The 13,950-nt window shown below is 45.8% G+C and overlaps 1 protein-coding gene across 1 annotated transcript in view; it reads left to right on the forward strand.

The window, feature by feature from the left end:
• The window catches only part of LOC126470316 (uncharacterized), a 219,869-nt gene that overhangs the window by 186,902 nt on the left and 19,017 nt on the right, over positions 1 to 13,950 (forward strand). The window contains exon 3 of the mRNA XM_050098092.1: positions 9,341 to 9,571. Within this exon, the coding sequence (XP_049954049.1) occupies positions 9,341 to 9,571 (231 nt within the window). The remainder of the gene's footprint in view (positions 1 to 9,340; positions 9,572 to 13,950) is intronic.

The following is a 13,950-nucleotide window of genomic DNA, read 5'->3' on the forward strand; positions in this document are numbered from 1 at the left end:
CTTCACGTAGATAGCTCGTTAAACCCTAACGGTCCTTCCTTCCTTCCTTCCTTCCTTCCTTCCTTCCTACCTACAGTTGACACGTTCCAGTCTTAGCTGACACTCAAAGGAAGCTGCCGAGTAAGCTGAGAGGCAAATAACAAGCATTAAGGTGTATAACAAGAACAAAATAATAGAAACCAATATGAACTAATTTAGGCGTAGCTTATTATACATCCAATAAGAATGTGCAAAGCAATGTCACAAGCATATATAAGATGCAGTTAAATTAAACGAGACAGATGGGAAAAGTAAATTGTTTATTATTTCAAAACTGTTAATACAATCACTCCACTGTGACAGAAGACGGTCCATAACATCATGGGAAAATGAAACTTCCTGGCAGATTAAAATTGTGTGCCGGACCGAGACTCGAACTCGCGACCTTTGCCTTTCACGGGCAAGTGCTCTACCATCTGAGCTACCCAAGCACGACTCACGACCCGTCCTCACAGCTTCAGTTCTGCCAGTACCTCAACTCCTACTTTCCAAACTTTACAGAAGCTCTCCTGCGAACCTTGCAGGAGACGAGGTACTGGCAGAATTGAAGCTGTGAGGACGGGTCGTGAGTCGTGCTTGGGTGGCTCAGATGGCAGAGCACTTGCACGCGAAAGGCAAAGGTCCCGAGTTCGAGTCTCAGTCCGGCACACAGTTTTAATCTGCCAGGAAGTTTCATATCAGAGCACACTCCGCTGCAGAGTGAAAATCTCATTCTGGAATCATGGGAAAATGTTTGCGATTGCTTGCTGAACCATGAGTGTACCCAGGCATGTACTTCTTCGTCGGAAGCAAATTTGCCACGAATGTCTTTCTTCAGGGCTCCATTAATGTGGAAACCGCATGGGGAAGAGATCGGGATACTGTGTACGATATGAAACTTTCCCATTGAAACTTCTACACCGGTTCCACATCTTCTCTAGACTGTTTAGAATACCCTGTAGAAGTTTCACTGGAAAGCCCTTACACAGTCTCGATACAGCCCCGACTTCATGTCTGTGGAGCCTTGAAAAAATATATCTGTGGTCGTCGGTTACCTTCGGACGAATACGTGCAAGCCTGGGTACACTCTTAGTTCAGTAGACAACAGCAATCACTTTTCGATGTCACTGACTGTCTTGTCTCACAGTGAGATAATAAACGGTTCACTTTTCCATCTGTCTTATTTTTATTTGACTGCCCCTTATACACACTGGCAGACAATAACACAAGTTCGGAACCAAACCTAGCTTTTTATTTATTATTTTTTTTAGATGATTCATAGAAACCAAGTACGTTAATCTCTTTCAAGGCGAGAGCGTTCAAATTGTGTTACAGCTAGATCTTCCTTTCCTCAGAGCTTCTGTATCGTAGCGCTGCTTCACACTCGCAGCTGCAGCCTGAATCGAAGTGCTCTCGGTGATGCTACCGCATGAGACAAAGCGACGTATTACTCCGGGGATTTAATTGGGGACGTTCATTGTCGGAACCGTATTAATTTTGCTGCCTGCTACACAAAAGAAAATCATTCTAAATAAGCCAGTCTCGCTTTGATCCACGAGAGAGGGTTAAACTTTCCATTAATCCAGTGTCAATCACGAGAGGCTTTTAGCAATCTAGCTACTTTCAGAGATATTCCCAGGTCCGACCACTGGAATGTAAGATGTACGCCGTTTGCAGTGCCTACACGGACTCGAACTGACACGTAGCAACTTCCGCCAATAATACCCACACAACAAAACTGAAATAAAGGTTAGTGTCAATAAAGGAAAAAGTGTCACAAAAACCACTGTCAAATTTCCACGGAAGCGGTCGAATCTCTTTGCTTCAATCAAACGTCACCAAGTCTGTTCTGTTTAGTGAACCACCAACCGTCGAGGTAGCTTCTGGCTCCGCTATCTTATGCAAGGGGTGTGCCTATCGGACGCATGCATGTTCACTCAGAGGCAAAAATCGCCTAGAAAACCTCGAAGTGCCTAAGCAGGAATGCACACCAGCTCACGGAAACGCATTGGAGGTTGTTGTAGAATTGAAGTGCTGGAAGAACTTCGTTGGCTACTCAGAATCAACAACAATTGAGTCCAGAAAGAAGTTTCGCTACAGTCCCTCCGCTTCTAAGGGCACACCACACCTGCGTCTGAGGGCTGTCGGCTGGCTCCATACCGCTTAACGAAATGCTTCAACATTTAGGCTTTCCAGCGGAACCTAGCCGGGAGCAGAATGCAGGTATTTTCATTGGCCATTTTCTGTTCTCGCTGCTAGCGCTTCCGTAACTTGCTGCTTCCTGACAGGGTTTTAACAAGTTCCTCTGCAATGAGTGTTGGAAACACTCGATCTTGATCCGTCCTGGTGCATCCGGACCACTACCCGTTTAGGAGGATTAGGAAAATACCGGTCCATTACCTCCAGGGCGGAGCAAACTCCTTTCTGTAGTGTAAACGATCCACAGGAACGAATGAACAGGTGCAGTCCGAAAATACTTTTAAACGGTATTAAGTTTAATTCAACTGTAAAAAAACGCTGCGTGGAACTGATTTACGCAGGGGTTCCTGAATTAGTAAAGTTTTGAACATTGTAGCGGGGGCCCGTGATTGAGAAACGAGCAACCTACGACATTTGCATGCAGCGGTTGCGCCGGCCTTCACCGGCGTTTGCGCGCGTACCATACTAAGGCGGACTCTGATCTGCTTCCTGCTACTGCTACTCACTGCTTCCTTTCTACTCGTTTGGACTTCTGTACCGACGATAGAGTCTCAGAATGAGTTAAAACATACGGAGGCCGCATTAAAACAAAACGGTGATAAAATATAACTGTGAAATTCCAGAATCAACACTACGTAGAAGAAAACACCCTGTAAAATTTGACTTACTTCTTAGAATCTCAAATAGTAAGTGTAACTGGAATGTATCGACTAAAAGCTATCAATACATATAATTCTAGAATTTGTCTGCAATGATTTTGTATGAAAATCGTAGTGAAAAATAAAAATTTGAATAACTGAATCAAACAAGCACGTTTGTATCCGATTTACGCAAAAACAGCTTCCGTACTTGCCAACGCATTTCAGTGACGTAGATACTATACCACAAGTAACCTAGGGTACTAATTTTTAAGAGTAGAGTTTGACTACGGTCTACCCTTTGCAGCGAATTATGTCTCCACATCGAAGTTAAATTGACCTAAAATATTCCTGTGGCAAATGTGATAACTTGCCATTGAAGGGAAGCCTCCAACGTCTGTGATTGTCAGCTGAAAATGAACGCTCCATGAATTTGCGCACTTCCCCAGATAGTGGCTAAAGATGTGCTCAAAACACAGATCGTCTCCCTTGTGTTGGCGGAATGGATGCTTCTGTTCATTCGGAACAAGTTCATATTGCCAGCCGCAAGTCATAAGCTAGCAGACGTTCTGTGGTTTCGGCATGAGAATTTCCGTTCTTTAACTGTCTGTTTATGTAAATATGTTACTATGGTCCAGATCGCGAACGTGGTTACCAGACTGGACTCCAGGTGAACCTTTGTGACTTACCTTTAACAAAAACTTCACATGTTTATAACAGATATTTGGTCTCTGTTTCATTAGAATACTTAAGCTATGTGCCTACTCTTTTTGACTATTCGCAGTCTGATACCACTTGGACATTACAGACCATAGAAAAACCTGAGGCTCCGCGTTTAGTGCACATAGAAAATTACCAATTAATATGTTGCTGTAATGTGTGCTAAGAAATCATAGTTTACGTGCGGTCGGATTGCAAATGAAAGTTCTTCTAAATCATAGAGATAACAATCCTACAGAGAAAAATGGTGACGATAGCGTACTTACGAATAGAAGAAAAAAAATCATGGCATGAAATTAGTTATACTGACGAGCCAAAATCTTGTGGCCTCTTGCTTAATACTGTGCTGGTCCACCTTCAGCGGAACGCAATACAGCAGTGATCTTGCGTGGTATTGAAGCGAAAAATCCTTTGTTGGTTTCCGGAGGTATGTGGCACTAGAGGTCTACTACACTCAGGTGTTATTAGAGAGTAGGCTGTGTGTAGACACCGCCCCCGTTCTCCGTCCCCCCCCCCCCCCCCCCTCACCATAATCCAACAAAAGCATGGAACCACACCACACTATATACGCACATTAGTCACATACAATTACCATACACAAAAAAGTAACTTTGACCTTTACGAAGGAAAGATGCCATTGTGCGCGGAGGACAGAAAAAAAATTTCCAATTAGGCTGCTGAATCTGCGCTCCGGAGTCTCCCAGCCAAGAATGCTATAAGAATTAGTTTTTTCTCTCTTTTTTTTTTTTTACCGAATGTAGCTCCCTCAACTTTGGAAATTTCGTTGCGAATGACTTCTTTCGGTAGCAGCCGAGTAGGCTCGCATATAAAATTCCACAGGAACAAGAACAAGTTGTTGCAAGAGCTCTTCTCGAAATGACATCACTCCAAGAAATTCTATACATTTTTGCGAAAGCTATAAAAAACATCCTAGACAACACAAAATGCCGGACGAATTCGCCAGCCAGTTATTTAGCGAGGGAGTTTGGTGGATCTTCTCATTTACACGTCCACGATTCATATGAGACAAGAGGTACAAATTTCTTGGTCATTTCGGTCGTGTGGTTTTTCGGGTCAGCGCAGTTGTAGAATGGGTATCTTCCTTGTTACTTTTGCCAAGAGTTTACCGTTAATTTCTCCGACAGACGATGAAATGCAACATTGTACTTACAGGTTTACTGCTTGAATACGATTACCTTATTTCATTGCATGCTATTTTAAGACTTTAACTGACAATTGACAAGAGTCCGTGTTTGTACAGCTCACTGCTTTTGTAGTAGAGTAAGGGTTCGTCTCAATAGAATACGATTTCCAATGTGGTTCCGAACTTTGATTCTGTATAAAGGAGCTGCACGGATGGTAAGTTCTTACACATCACGAAAAGAGTCTAACATGTGAAACCTGAATTGACAAATACTTCAAGAAAACTGTTGCAGCATCATTCTTGGCCGTGTTATGTGGTTGTTTTCTTTGCCGTCCCTGCTATACTGGCTTAAGGGCTGGAGTTTTACCCATGAGAACAGGTGCTTTTATGCATTCCCAAAGGGCACTGACAGGGAAGAGCACCTTCCACATGGGTTGTTCTGTCTGCTAGTGCAACCAGAAAGTGACCAATGTAACTGCGTGCATTCAGCTTCTGCTCATGATGATGACCTGCTGAAAGGCTTGAATGTTAGTAAAATTCCACGAGTTTCTTGAATTACGCGAAGTCGACTGCAAACCTCTTTGGTATAGGAGGCACGTTGTGGGCCATCTCAGTGGGGGATGTTCCCAAAAGTGTTAAATATTTCTGAAGCCAGGAGTTAACGATCCTTAGAGAGCCAGGAAGTTAGTTTTTCAATACGAAAATCCGACAAAAAGGCATTCTCGTACACGAGCGTGAAATTCCAAACAGGTCGTGTTTCATATCTTTAGAAAAGTGCTGTTAGAGTGCATGTGCTAGGTAGTAGTAGGAGGCCTCTTACAGAGCATGAAGCAATTAGCTAGTTGAAGTTGGGATTTAAAGAAAGAGACAAGACATTATGATATTAACTTGCCGTTAAAAAGTTAAATTTATTTTCGACGGGGCTTAGCAAAACTTTAATCTTGTTAGTTGCTTGAATCCTCCTCAGAGTATCTACAGCACTAAGAACTGTATGCATAAAATGTCATCTGGCGTTTGTATTACGAAGATATGTATGTGTATTGACTGTGTGTCTGATAAAATTTCCCTCTTAGCAGCTAAAGATAATCTTCTGTCCGTTGATCGCGGAGACCTCAGACTCCTATCTCATTTCACAATAAGTGATAGTCCTTACGGAATCCCATCCAGTGAAACTTGTTGAAGAATCAAAGTAACTACTAACTCGTAAGGGATAGAGTGGCTGGCCATGGGAAATACGTGATATGGACAGAAAGGGCAGGACGCAAGAAAATTATTAAATCAGCATCGACCAGTGAACGGTACAAGCAACTTGCAACGCGATTATGGCTGATGCAGTAGGCACGTGGAGTCTCCGTGGCGCAATCTGTTACTCCTCGGATTTTATACAAGACTGGTTCTAGAGCAATGGGAGCCAGTTCATGTCTAATAAGGATGGTACCAACTTCCGAACTATTTATTAAGCAATACTGTCGCGAACAAGCATCGTCTAAGGCTAGCAACAAAATGAACGAGCATCTCATGTCCGAACGGTTTTGGAGAGCGTATGGCCGTGGTTTTTATGGCTGCGGGGACACCTCAGTGGTGTGTCTACTCGGAGAGAAATGTTGTTCCTGCAGCTAACCTCAAGAGGAGCGGCAGTGGCAGCAGTTGTGACGATTCCTGCGGCTAATTTTCCGGAGGGTCGAGATAAACACCTCGCGCTTGGGTTGAGTAACCTGATGTGGAAGCAGAACAATGACCCGCCCGAGAAACGGGAAAACCGTCTCCTTCCGCAACTACGTGTCTGCGGTTCAGGTTCGAAGGCAGCTGTTTCGAATCTTATTGATTTACGCCAGCTTGTGGCTTTCTTAATTCAACTTACTGGCGGTTGCAAAAATTACAATGCCTTCATGACTCTGTACCCAGACGACACACAGATGGCTCCAGATGGCTTAGGAAAATTGATGACAATGTGTAAATTTGCAGATTAAGTTAAGTGACTTAATTAATTAGGCAATTTGCCTGTGTTCATCCGTTGGAATCGCAGTATAATGTACTTAACAATTCTAATTAATACCCTTCCTGTGTTAGTTGAATTGAACACCTCATGAGGTCTCCCCCACCCCTCTCTCTCTCTCTCTCTCTCTCTCTCTCTCTCTCTCTCTCTCTCTCACTCTCTCACTCACTCACTCACTCACTCGTTTATTGTGTGTGTGTGTGTGTGTGTGTGTGTGTGTTTTACATCGTGGGAAACTCTCAGGTTTATACCATACTTGGGTCAGTTAGCAGCGGTTGTGGAGCACTGGGTCCATGCAGCGCTTCGCCATCAGAAGCGATTGCAGCTGTTCTGTGTCAGGTGTTGTAACAGCTCGATTTAAAATATTCTAACCGTTAACACTGGTTTTTGAGACGTCTATCTCAAAACACACTGACGAAATTTGTTGCGAAAAAAATGCTGCTCCACGACAGATAGTAAGTTAATGCGGTACAATTAGCTTCCTGCGAAGTTCTCTGTAATGGCAGCGAGTGCTGCTCTCGACACGTAACCTTGTTAGCGCGCAAGCATCTTTCATACAATAATGCACTCTCCAGTAACATGTGATCATCTGTCAAAAGCCTGCATAACTACCTCTATCAGCGCGGACTGCTGCGAGGCGTTCAGGGAGTGTCAGTGAGTAGCGACAGGGATGTAGTTATCATGCCGCTTCAGTTTCGTGGCCACCTGCACTAGGTTTCTCGGTTAAGAATCTGTGGCACGAACATCTCGATTGACGTAGTCCCACAGATTTTCGATTAGTTTAAATGCGGGTAGCCTGGTGGCCAAGGGAGTACGATGCACTCACCCTGGTGCTTTTAGAGCCACGCATGTACACCGCGAGCTGTGCGAGACGTTGCATTGTCCTGCTGGTAGATTCTGTCGTGCCAAGAGGAAAACCAAACTGCATGTTGGGGTGAACATGCTCCCTAAGGATAGAGGCATACTTGTGTTCATCTACTGTATCTTCCAGAATGACATCAGCCTGAGAATTCCCTATAGCCCTGACCCTTTCGACGATTGTTTCCGGGTATTTGCTTTAGGACGTTTCACGCCGTACACGGCAACGGCCATCTGTCCAGTAAACGTGATTCACCTGAAAAGACCATCTGTAGTCACTCAGTGGCTTCCAGTTGCAGTACTGGCATGCAAATTCCAGCCTTCGTCAACGATGGACAACAATCGGCATAGGTGCATGAACCAGGTGCTTGCTGCGCTCGTTGAGGAGACAATATCGGTGCCCCCCTTGGTTTATCTGCGTGCACAGTTGCTCGAAAGCTGCACGTCTTTTCGCTCGTTCACATCGCAGCCGTCGTTCACCCCTGTCTTCTATGGACCTTGGTGAACTACAGTTCCCTCTGTGCCGGTTTAGGAAAACGCCATTTTGCCATGCACGGTATATTCTAACCACGGCTGCACGCTAACAGTTTCGAAACTTAACCGTTTCCACCGTTTGACCTAGTAGATAGTGTCGGAAGTTCCATGCGGCTTTTCGCGGATGATGCTGTAGTATACAGAGAAGTTGCAGCATTAGAAAATTGTAGCGAAATGCAGGAAGATCTGCAGCGGATAGGCACTTGGTGCAGGGAGTGGCAACTGACCCTTAACATAGACAAATGTAATGTATTGCGAATACATAGAAAGAAGGATCCTTTATTGTATGATTATATGATAGCGGAACAAACACTGGTAGCAGTTACTTCTGTAAAATATCTGGGAGTATGCGTGCGGAACGATTTGAAGTGGAATGATCATATAAAATTAATTGTTGGTAAGGCGGGTACCAGGTTGAGATTCATTGGGAGAGTGCTTAGAAAATGTAGTCCATCAACAAAGGAGGTGGCTTACAAAACACTCGTTCGACCTATACTTGAGTATTGCTCATCAGTGTGGGATCCGTACCAGATCGGTCTGACGGAGGAGATAGAGAAAATCCAAAGAAGAGCGGCGCGTTTCGTCACAGGGTTATTTGGTAACCGTGATAGCGTTACGGAGATGTTTAATAAACTCAAGTGGCAGACTCTGCAAGAGAGGCGCTCTGCATCGCGGTGTAGCTTGCTCGCCAGGTTTCGAGAGGGTGCGTTTCTGGATGAGGTATCGAATATATTGCTTCCCCCTACTTACACCTCCCGAGGAGATCGCGAATGTAAAATTAGAGAGATTAGAGCGCGCACGGAGGCTTTCAGACAGTCGTTCTTCCCGCGAACCATACGCGACTGGAACAGGAAAGGGAGGTAATGACAGTGGCACGTAAAGTGCCCTCCGCCACACACCGTTGGGTGGCTTGCGGAGTATAAATGTAGATGTAGATGTAGATGACCGAAAGCCTGTGATCATGCCCTTTTGGACGTCAGATAAATCGCTCTGTTTCAGTATTACAACGGCTGCACTGTTTTCCACATCCCCCAGACACACATTAGATACCCTATACTGCTAGTGCTGCCAACTGCCGTCCGTGAGTGGTTATTGCACGTTCACGTCGAACATAGGCGTTGGTCGTGTTAATGTGAGTAGATGGTGTATTCGCTGGTGGGGTGTTGACTATAAAGTGTTAGTTGTTTACTATACTAAAGCTTCGTGTTTTGACGTAAGGTCGACGTGTTTCAGGGAGATGCGGCGTGCTGCGCGGAGACGCGTCGCGAACTGTCGCTGGCGCGGCTGGCGCTGAGCACGCAAGAGTCCCGCTGGCGCCAGCTGCTCAGCGCCGAGGCGAGGCTGCGTCGGAGACAGCTCAACTCCGTGCTCACCGCCCTGCTGGGGCTGGAGCGGCGGCTGCGCTCAGAGCAGGCCAGCATCCGCGCGCAGCTCGCCGCCAGGGACAACCTCATCCGACAACAGGCACGTACTGCTCATTACCTCTTCAACGTTTGCCACTTAATGCCGGTGGCGTAACTAGGGTTGTATGGTGTCTGCCTGAATTAGATGTGACTTCGCTAGTAGCAGTGGACACAAATTTCCGCTTTAAATAGCTCTGATCTAAGATATCTCTGAAAAGTGATTAAAGCCCGAAGAACGTATTATCCCGCGATCTAACTGCCCTCCGGGTTGGTTAGACACGCATAAGTAACGCAACGGAAATTCTCTTGACATCTAAAATCATCTGTTGATTGCGACCAAGTTATGTAACGTCATAGAACATAATTTCGATGACGAAACAGCTGCTGCCCTGGAGCTCTCGAGGCGAGCTTACCTTCCGAGATCTGAAAATACGACGCGCTATCAATAAGTAATGCAACACATCTTTTTCTCGATCAATGTCTGATAAAAAAAATGTAGGATCTATTCTGGGACATCGTGGAATATTCCCGCGTCAGCCCCTACAGTTTCATGAAGTTTCGATCAGTGGAAGCGCTACACATTACTTCAAAATGGCGTCTATAAAGAAGGTGCGTTCCAAGCAGAGAGCTGTCACTGAGTTTCTTTTGGCGGAAAACAAAAGAATGCAGATATTCATAGGCGCTAGAAGGATGCCTGTGGAGACCAGACAGTGAACAAAAGCACCGTGAGTCTTTAGGCGAGGAGTCTGTCATCGCAAAAAGGTCGCACAAACCTGTCCTATATCCCGCGTGCTGGACGGCCACACACGGCGGTGACTCGTACAGTGTTGGAACGTGCGAACACGCACACTCAAGGTGATAGACGGATGACAAACGCCTCGCTGCTCAAATGGACGTCTGTTAGTAGTGCTGACACTGGTGCACTCGAAGGTGCGTACCTGCCGGGTTCCTCGGAGCCTAACAGAAAACCATAATGAGCAAAGAGTTTGGCCCAATGGAAGATGCACTCCGCGGGAAGCAGTACGTGGATGATGGGGAGGTTTTTTGATGCATAAAGACTTCGACTTCGACGTCGACCTGTAGAATGGTACAATATAGGCCTTCCTAGTAAGGTGGCGTAAGGCAGTCGCATCGAATGGAGTTTATGTTGAAAAAATATGGTTTTTTTGCCAGAGGAGGGGGGAATAATTCGACGTATTGGAATCCTGAATAAAACCAATCTGCTTTCAGGAAAATGTTGCGTTAGTCACTGAACGCAACTTATAATTTACTACTGCAGCGAGTGCTTGTTTTTGAATAGTCGTTACGAGCAAAACCGATGCAGAGTAAAACACTAATTGAATTAGTCACGGAAGTATTTCGCTCAGTTACTTACGAACAGGCATACATGCAAGGCCGTGAAGTAGCTCACCTCTGTTACCTCACGAATTTGCACTTTAACTGAATACACGAAGAATATGGAACTGAAGTAAAGGTATCAGATTTGGACTATGATTGTGCTTCAAGCAAACAAGTTACGTGAAACACATGCTGTCCTCAGTACACCCAGAAAAGAGTAGTTTTTCAAAATACATTTGAAAATCATGTAAAACACACAACCTATTTGGCAACTGAAATACCAGCTCGCTAAAACCGGTCATATAGAAGATACAACAGTAAAATGACAGAAATCTGTCCAATATTTATCATAGCAACTGCCACTCTGCTATTCATCCGTTAATGTTGCCTAAGCTACTGCACAGTTCCGACACAGCTCGCAAAGTCGTAAAATAATCAGACAAATTACTTGGTGGTCAGGAGTCGCCGTACAGAAAATATTATCGTAGAGTCTCAGTACCACTTCGTGAGTACAAACTATAAACTGCTTCTATTTATCGCATTCCATCTTTCTCAGTGTAAATGCAATACGGCCTCAAAGGCACACCATATCATAAACGATCAAAGCACAACTTCACTCCAAAATAGCCTAAACGGAACAGCTGAAGCGGAACGCCTTGTTCTCCTGCCAAACTGGCAAGCCACGTGCGGTGACCACGCCATAACTACACATTGGCCGAACCAACTCTCGCTTCTAAGAGCTCAGCCACATACATTCGTGCAGCAGAAGCAGCTGTCAATATGCGAAAGTCCATCAGTGTGCCACAGATATGAGTAAAGTTTGCTTGTGAGACGAAGCCACGTAAAAACAGAATATACGGAAGATGGAAATTATAGCGGAATCATTCCAGGGTCTTGCGGCCCATTGCGTGCCCTCATCGCTACTACCCTAAGGGGCAACGGTTTTGTGACAGGCGGAACAAACGAGCAATGCAAAAATGGAATAAAGAGGGTGAAGAAAGACAGAAGTAGAATTAGTGGACGAAAATGAAGGAGAAGAGCACTAGAATGGAAAAGGGGACTGAGATTGCGGGAACCAATGAAGAGAGTCTTAGTGGACTGTGTTGAGCAACTGCTTCGTAGGACGTAAGTGTCGCTAGTACGGATATGCTGTTTTGTTGTTTTCAGCTAATAGATGGACCACTTTCGTTATGCCAAGTGAGCCAAAGCGACGAAAGCATAAAGTGTGGTTTTCTTTGGTTACAGTTTTGCATTGACTGACAATGGAAGGAATCGCGTTTTTGTTCCAAGCAACGCTACTTTGAACATCGTGTTGTGCCATGTTTTGGTGTGTAGCGCACAGAAAAGAACGGCATACCCTTTACTTAACTGTAAAATCGTGTGATGGGCAAGGAGTGGAGGGGGTGCTAAGTCGAAGTTTGCCCTGGGCGCCACTTACCTAGTTAAGCCGCTGCTTCATGTATAACGTGTATCAGGAAGTGGAGATGAAAATATTGGAATTTTTCTGAAGGTTTGTATTGTATTACCTTGGTTTCGTGCAGTCCATTTCTAACACAATTACTACTAACGTGAAACAGGCAACAAAATTCTTCATTCAAACGCTGTGCTAATGTTCCACCATTCTTCCTTCAGCACTTAAATTTCAGTGATGTCTGGGAACATATATCCACTCTTACATTACTTAAACTCCGTAACTATAAGAAAGTCCATCGATTTGAGATAGTAAGATGAATGCGCTAAATATCCTCACCGGAAATACTGCGGCAGTACTTCACATTTTGGCGACGGGCGTTATCGTGGAGTTAACAGTATGAAACTGAACTGCAGTTACTAATGGTGAGAGCTCAGAAATAAAAATCTGCGAGCGCTACCCACTCGTCACCAGAATACAAACCCTTGCTTGTTGTGCAACATTCCATTAACAACTTGGTCACTGCGCGCAACGGGAACACCATAACATAGAAACACCGCGTTAATACACTCCTGGAAATTGAAATAAGAACACCGTGAATTCATTGTCCCAGGAAGGGGAAACTTTATTGACACATTCCTGGGGTCAGATACATGACATGATCACACTGACAGAACCACAGGCACAGAGACACAGGCAACAGAGCATGCACAATGTCGGCACTAGTACAGTGTATATCCACCTTTCGCAGCAATGCAGGCTGCTAATCTCCCATGGAGACGATCGTAGAGATGCTGGATGTAGTCCTGTGGAACGGCTTGCCATGCCATTTCCACCTGGCGCCTCAGTTGGACCAGCGTTCGTGCTGGACGTGCAGACCGCGTGAGACGACGCTTCATCCAGTCCCAAACATGCTCAATGGGGGACAGATCCGGAGATCTTGCTGGCCAGGGTAGTTGACTTACACCTTCTAGAGCACGTTGGGTGGCACGGGATACATGCGGACGTGCATTGTCCTGTTGGAACAGCAAGTTCCCTTGCCGGTCTAGGAATGGTAGAACGATGGGTTCGATGACGGTTTGGATGTACCGTGCACTATTCAGTGTCCCCTCGACGATCGCCAGTGGTGTACGGCCAGTGTAGGAGATCGCTTCCCACACCATGATGCCGGGTGTTGGCCTTGTGTGCCTCGGTCGTATGCAGTCCTGATTGTGGCGCTCACCTGCACGGCGCCAAACACGCATACGACCATCATTGGCACCAAGGCAGAAGCGACTCTCATCGCTGAAGACGACACGTCTCCATTCGTCCCTCCATTCACGCCTGTCGCGACACCACTGGAGGCGGGCTGCACGATGTTGGGCGTGAGCGGAAGACGGCCTAACGGTGTGCGGGACCGTAGCCCAGCTTCATGGAGACGGTTGCGAATGGTCCTCGCCGATACCCCAGGAGCAACAGTGTCCCTAATTTGCTGGGAAGTGGCGGTGCGGTCCCCTACGGCACTGTGTAGGATCCTACGGTCTTAGCGTGCATCCGTGCCTCGCTGCGGTCCGGTCCCAGGTCGACAGGCACGTGCACCTTCCGCCGACCACTGGCGACAACATCGATGTACTGTGGAGACCTCACGCCCCACGTGTTGAGCAATTCGGCGGTACGTCCACCCGGCCTCCCGCATGCCCACTATACGCCCT

The sequence above is a fragment of the Schistocerca serialis genome, chromosome 3 (assembly GCF_023864345.2).
Source record: "Schistocerca serialis cubense isolate TAMUIC-IGC-003099 chromosome 3, iqSchSeri2.2, whole genome shotgun sequence".
NCBI lineage: Eukaryota > Metazoa > Arthropoda > Insecta > Orthoptera > Acrididae > Schistocerca > Schistocerca serialis.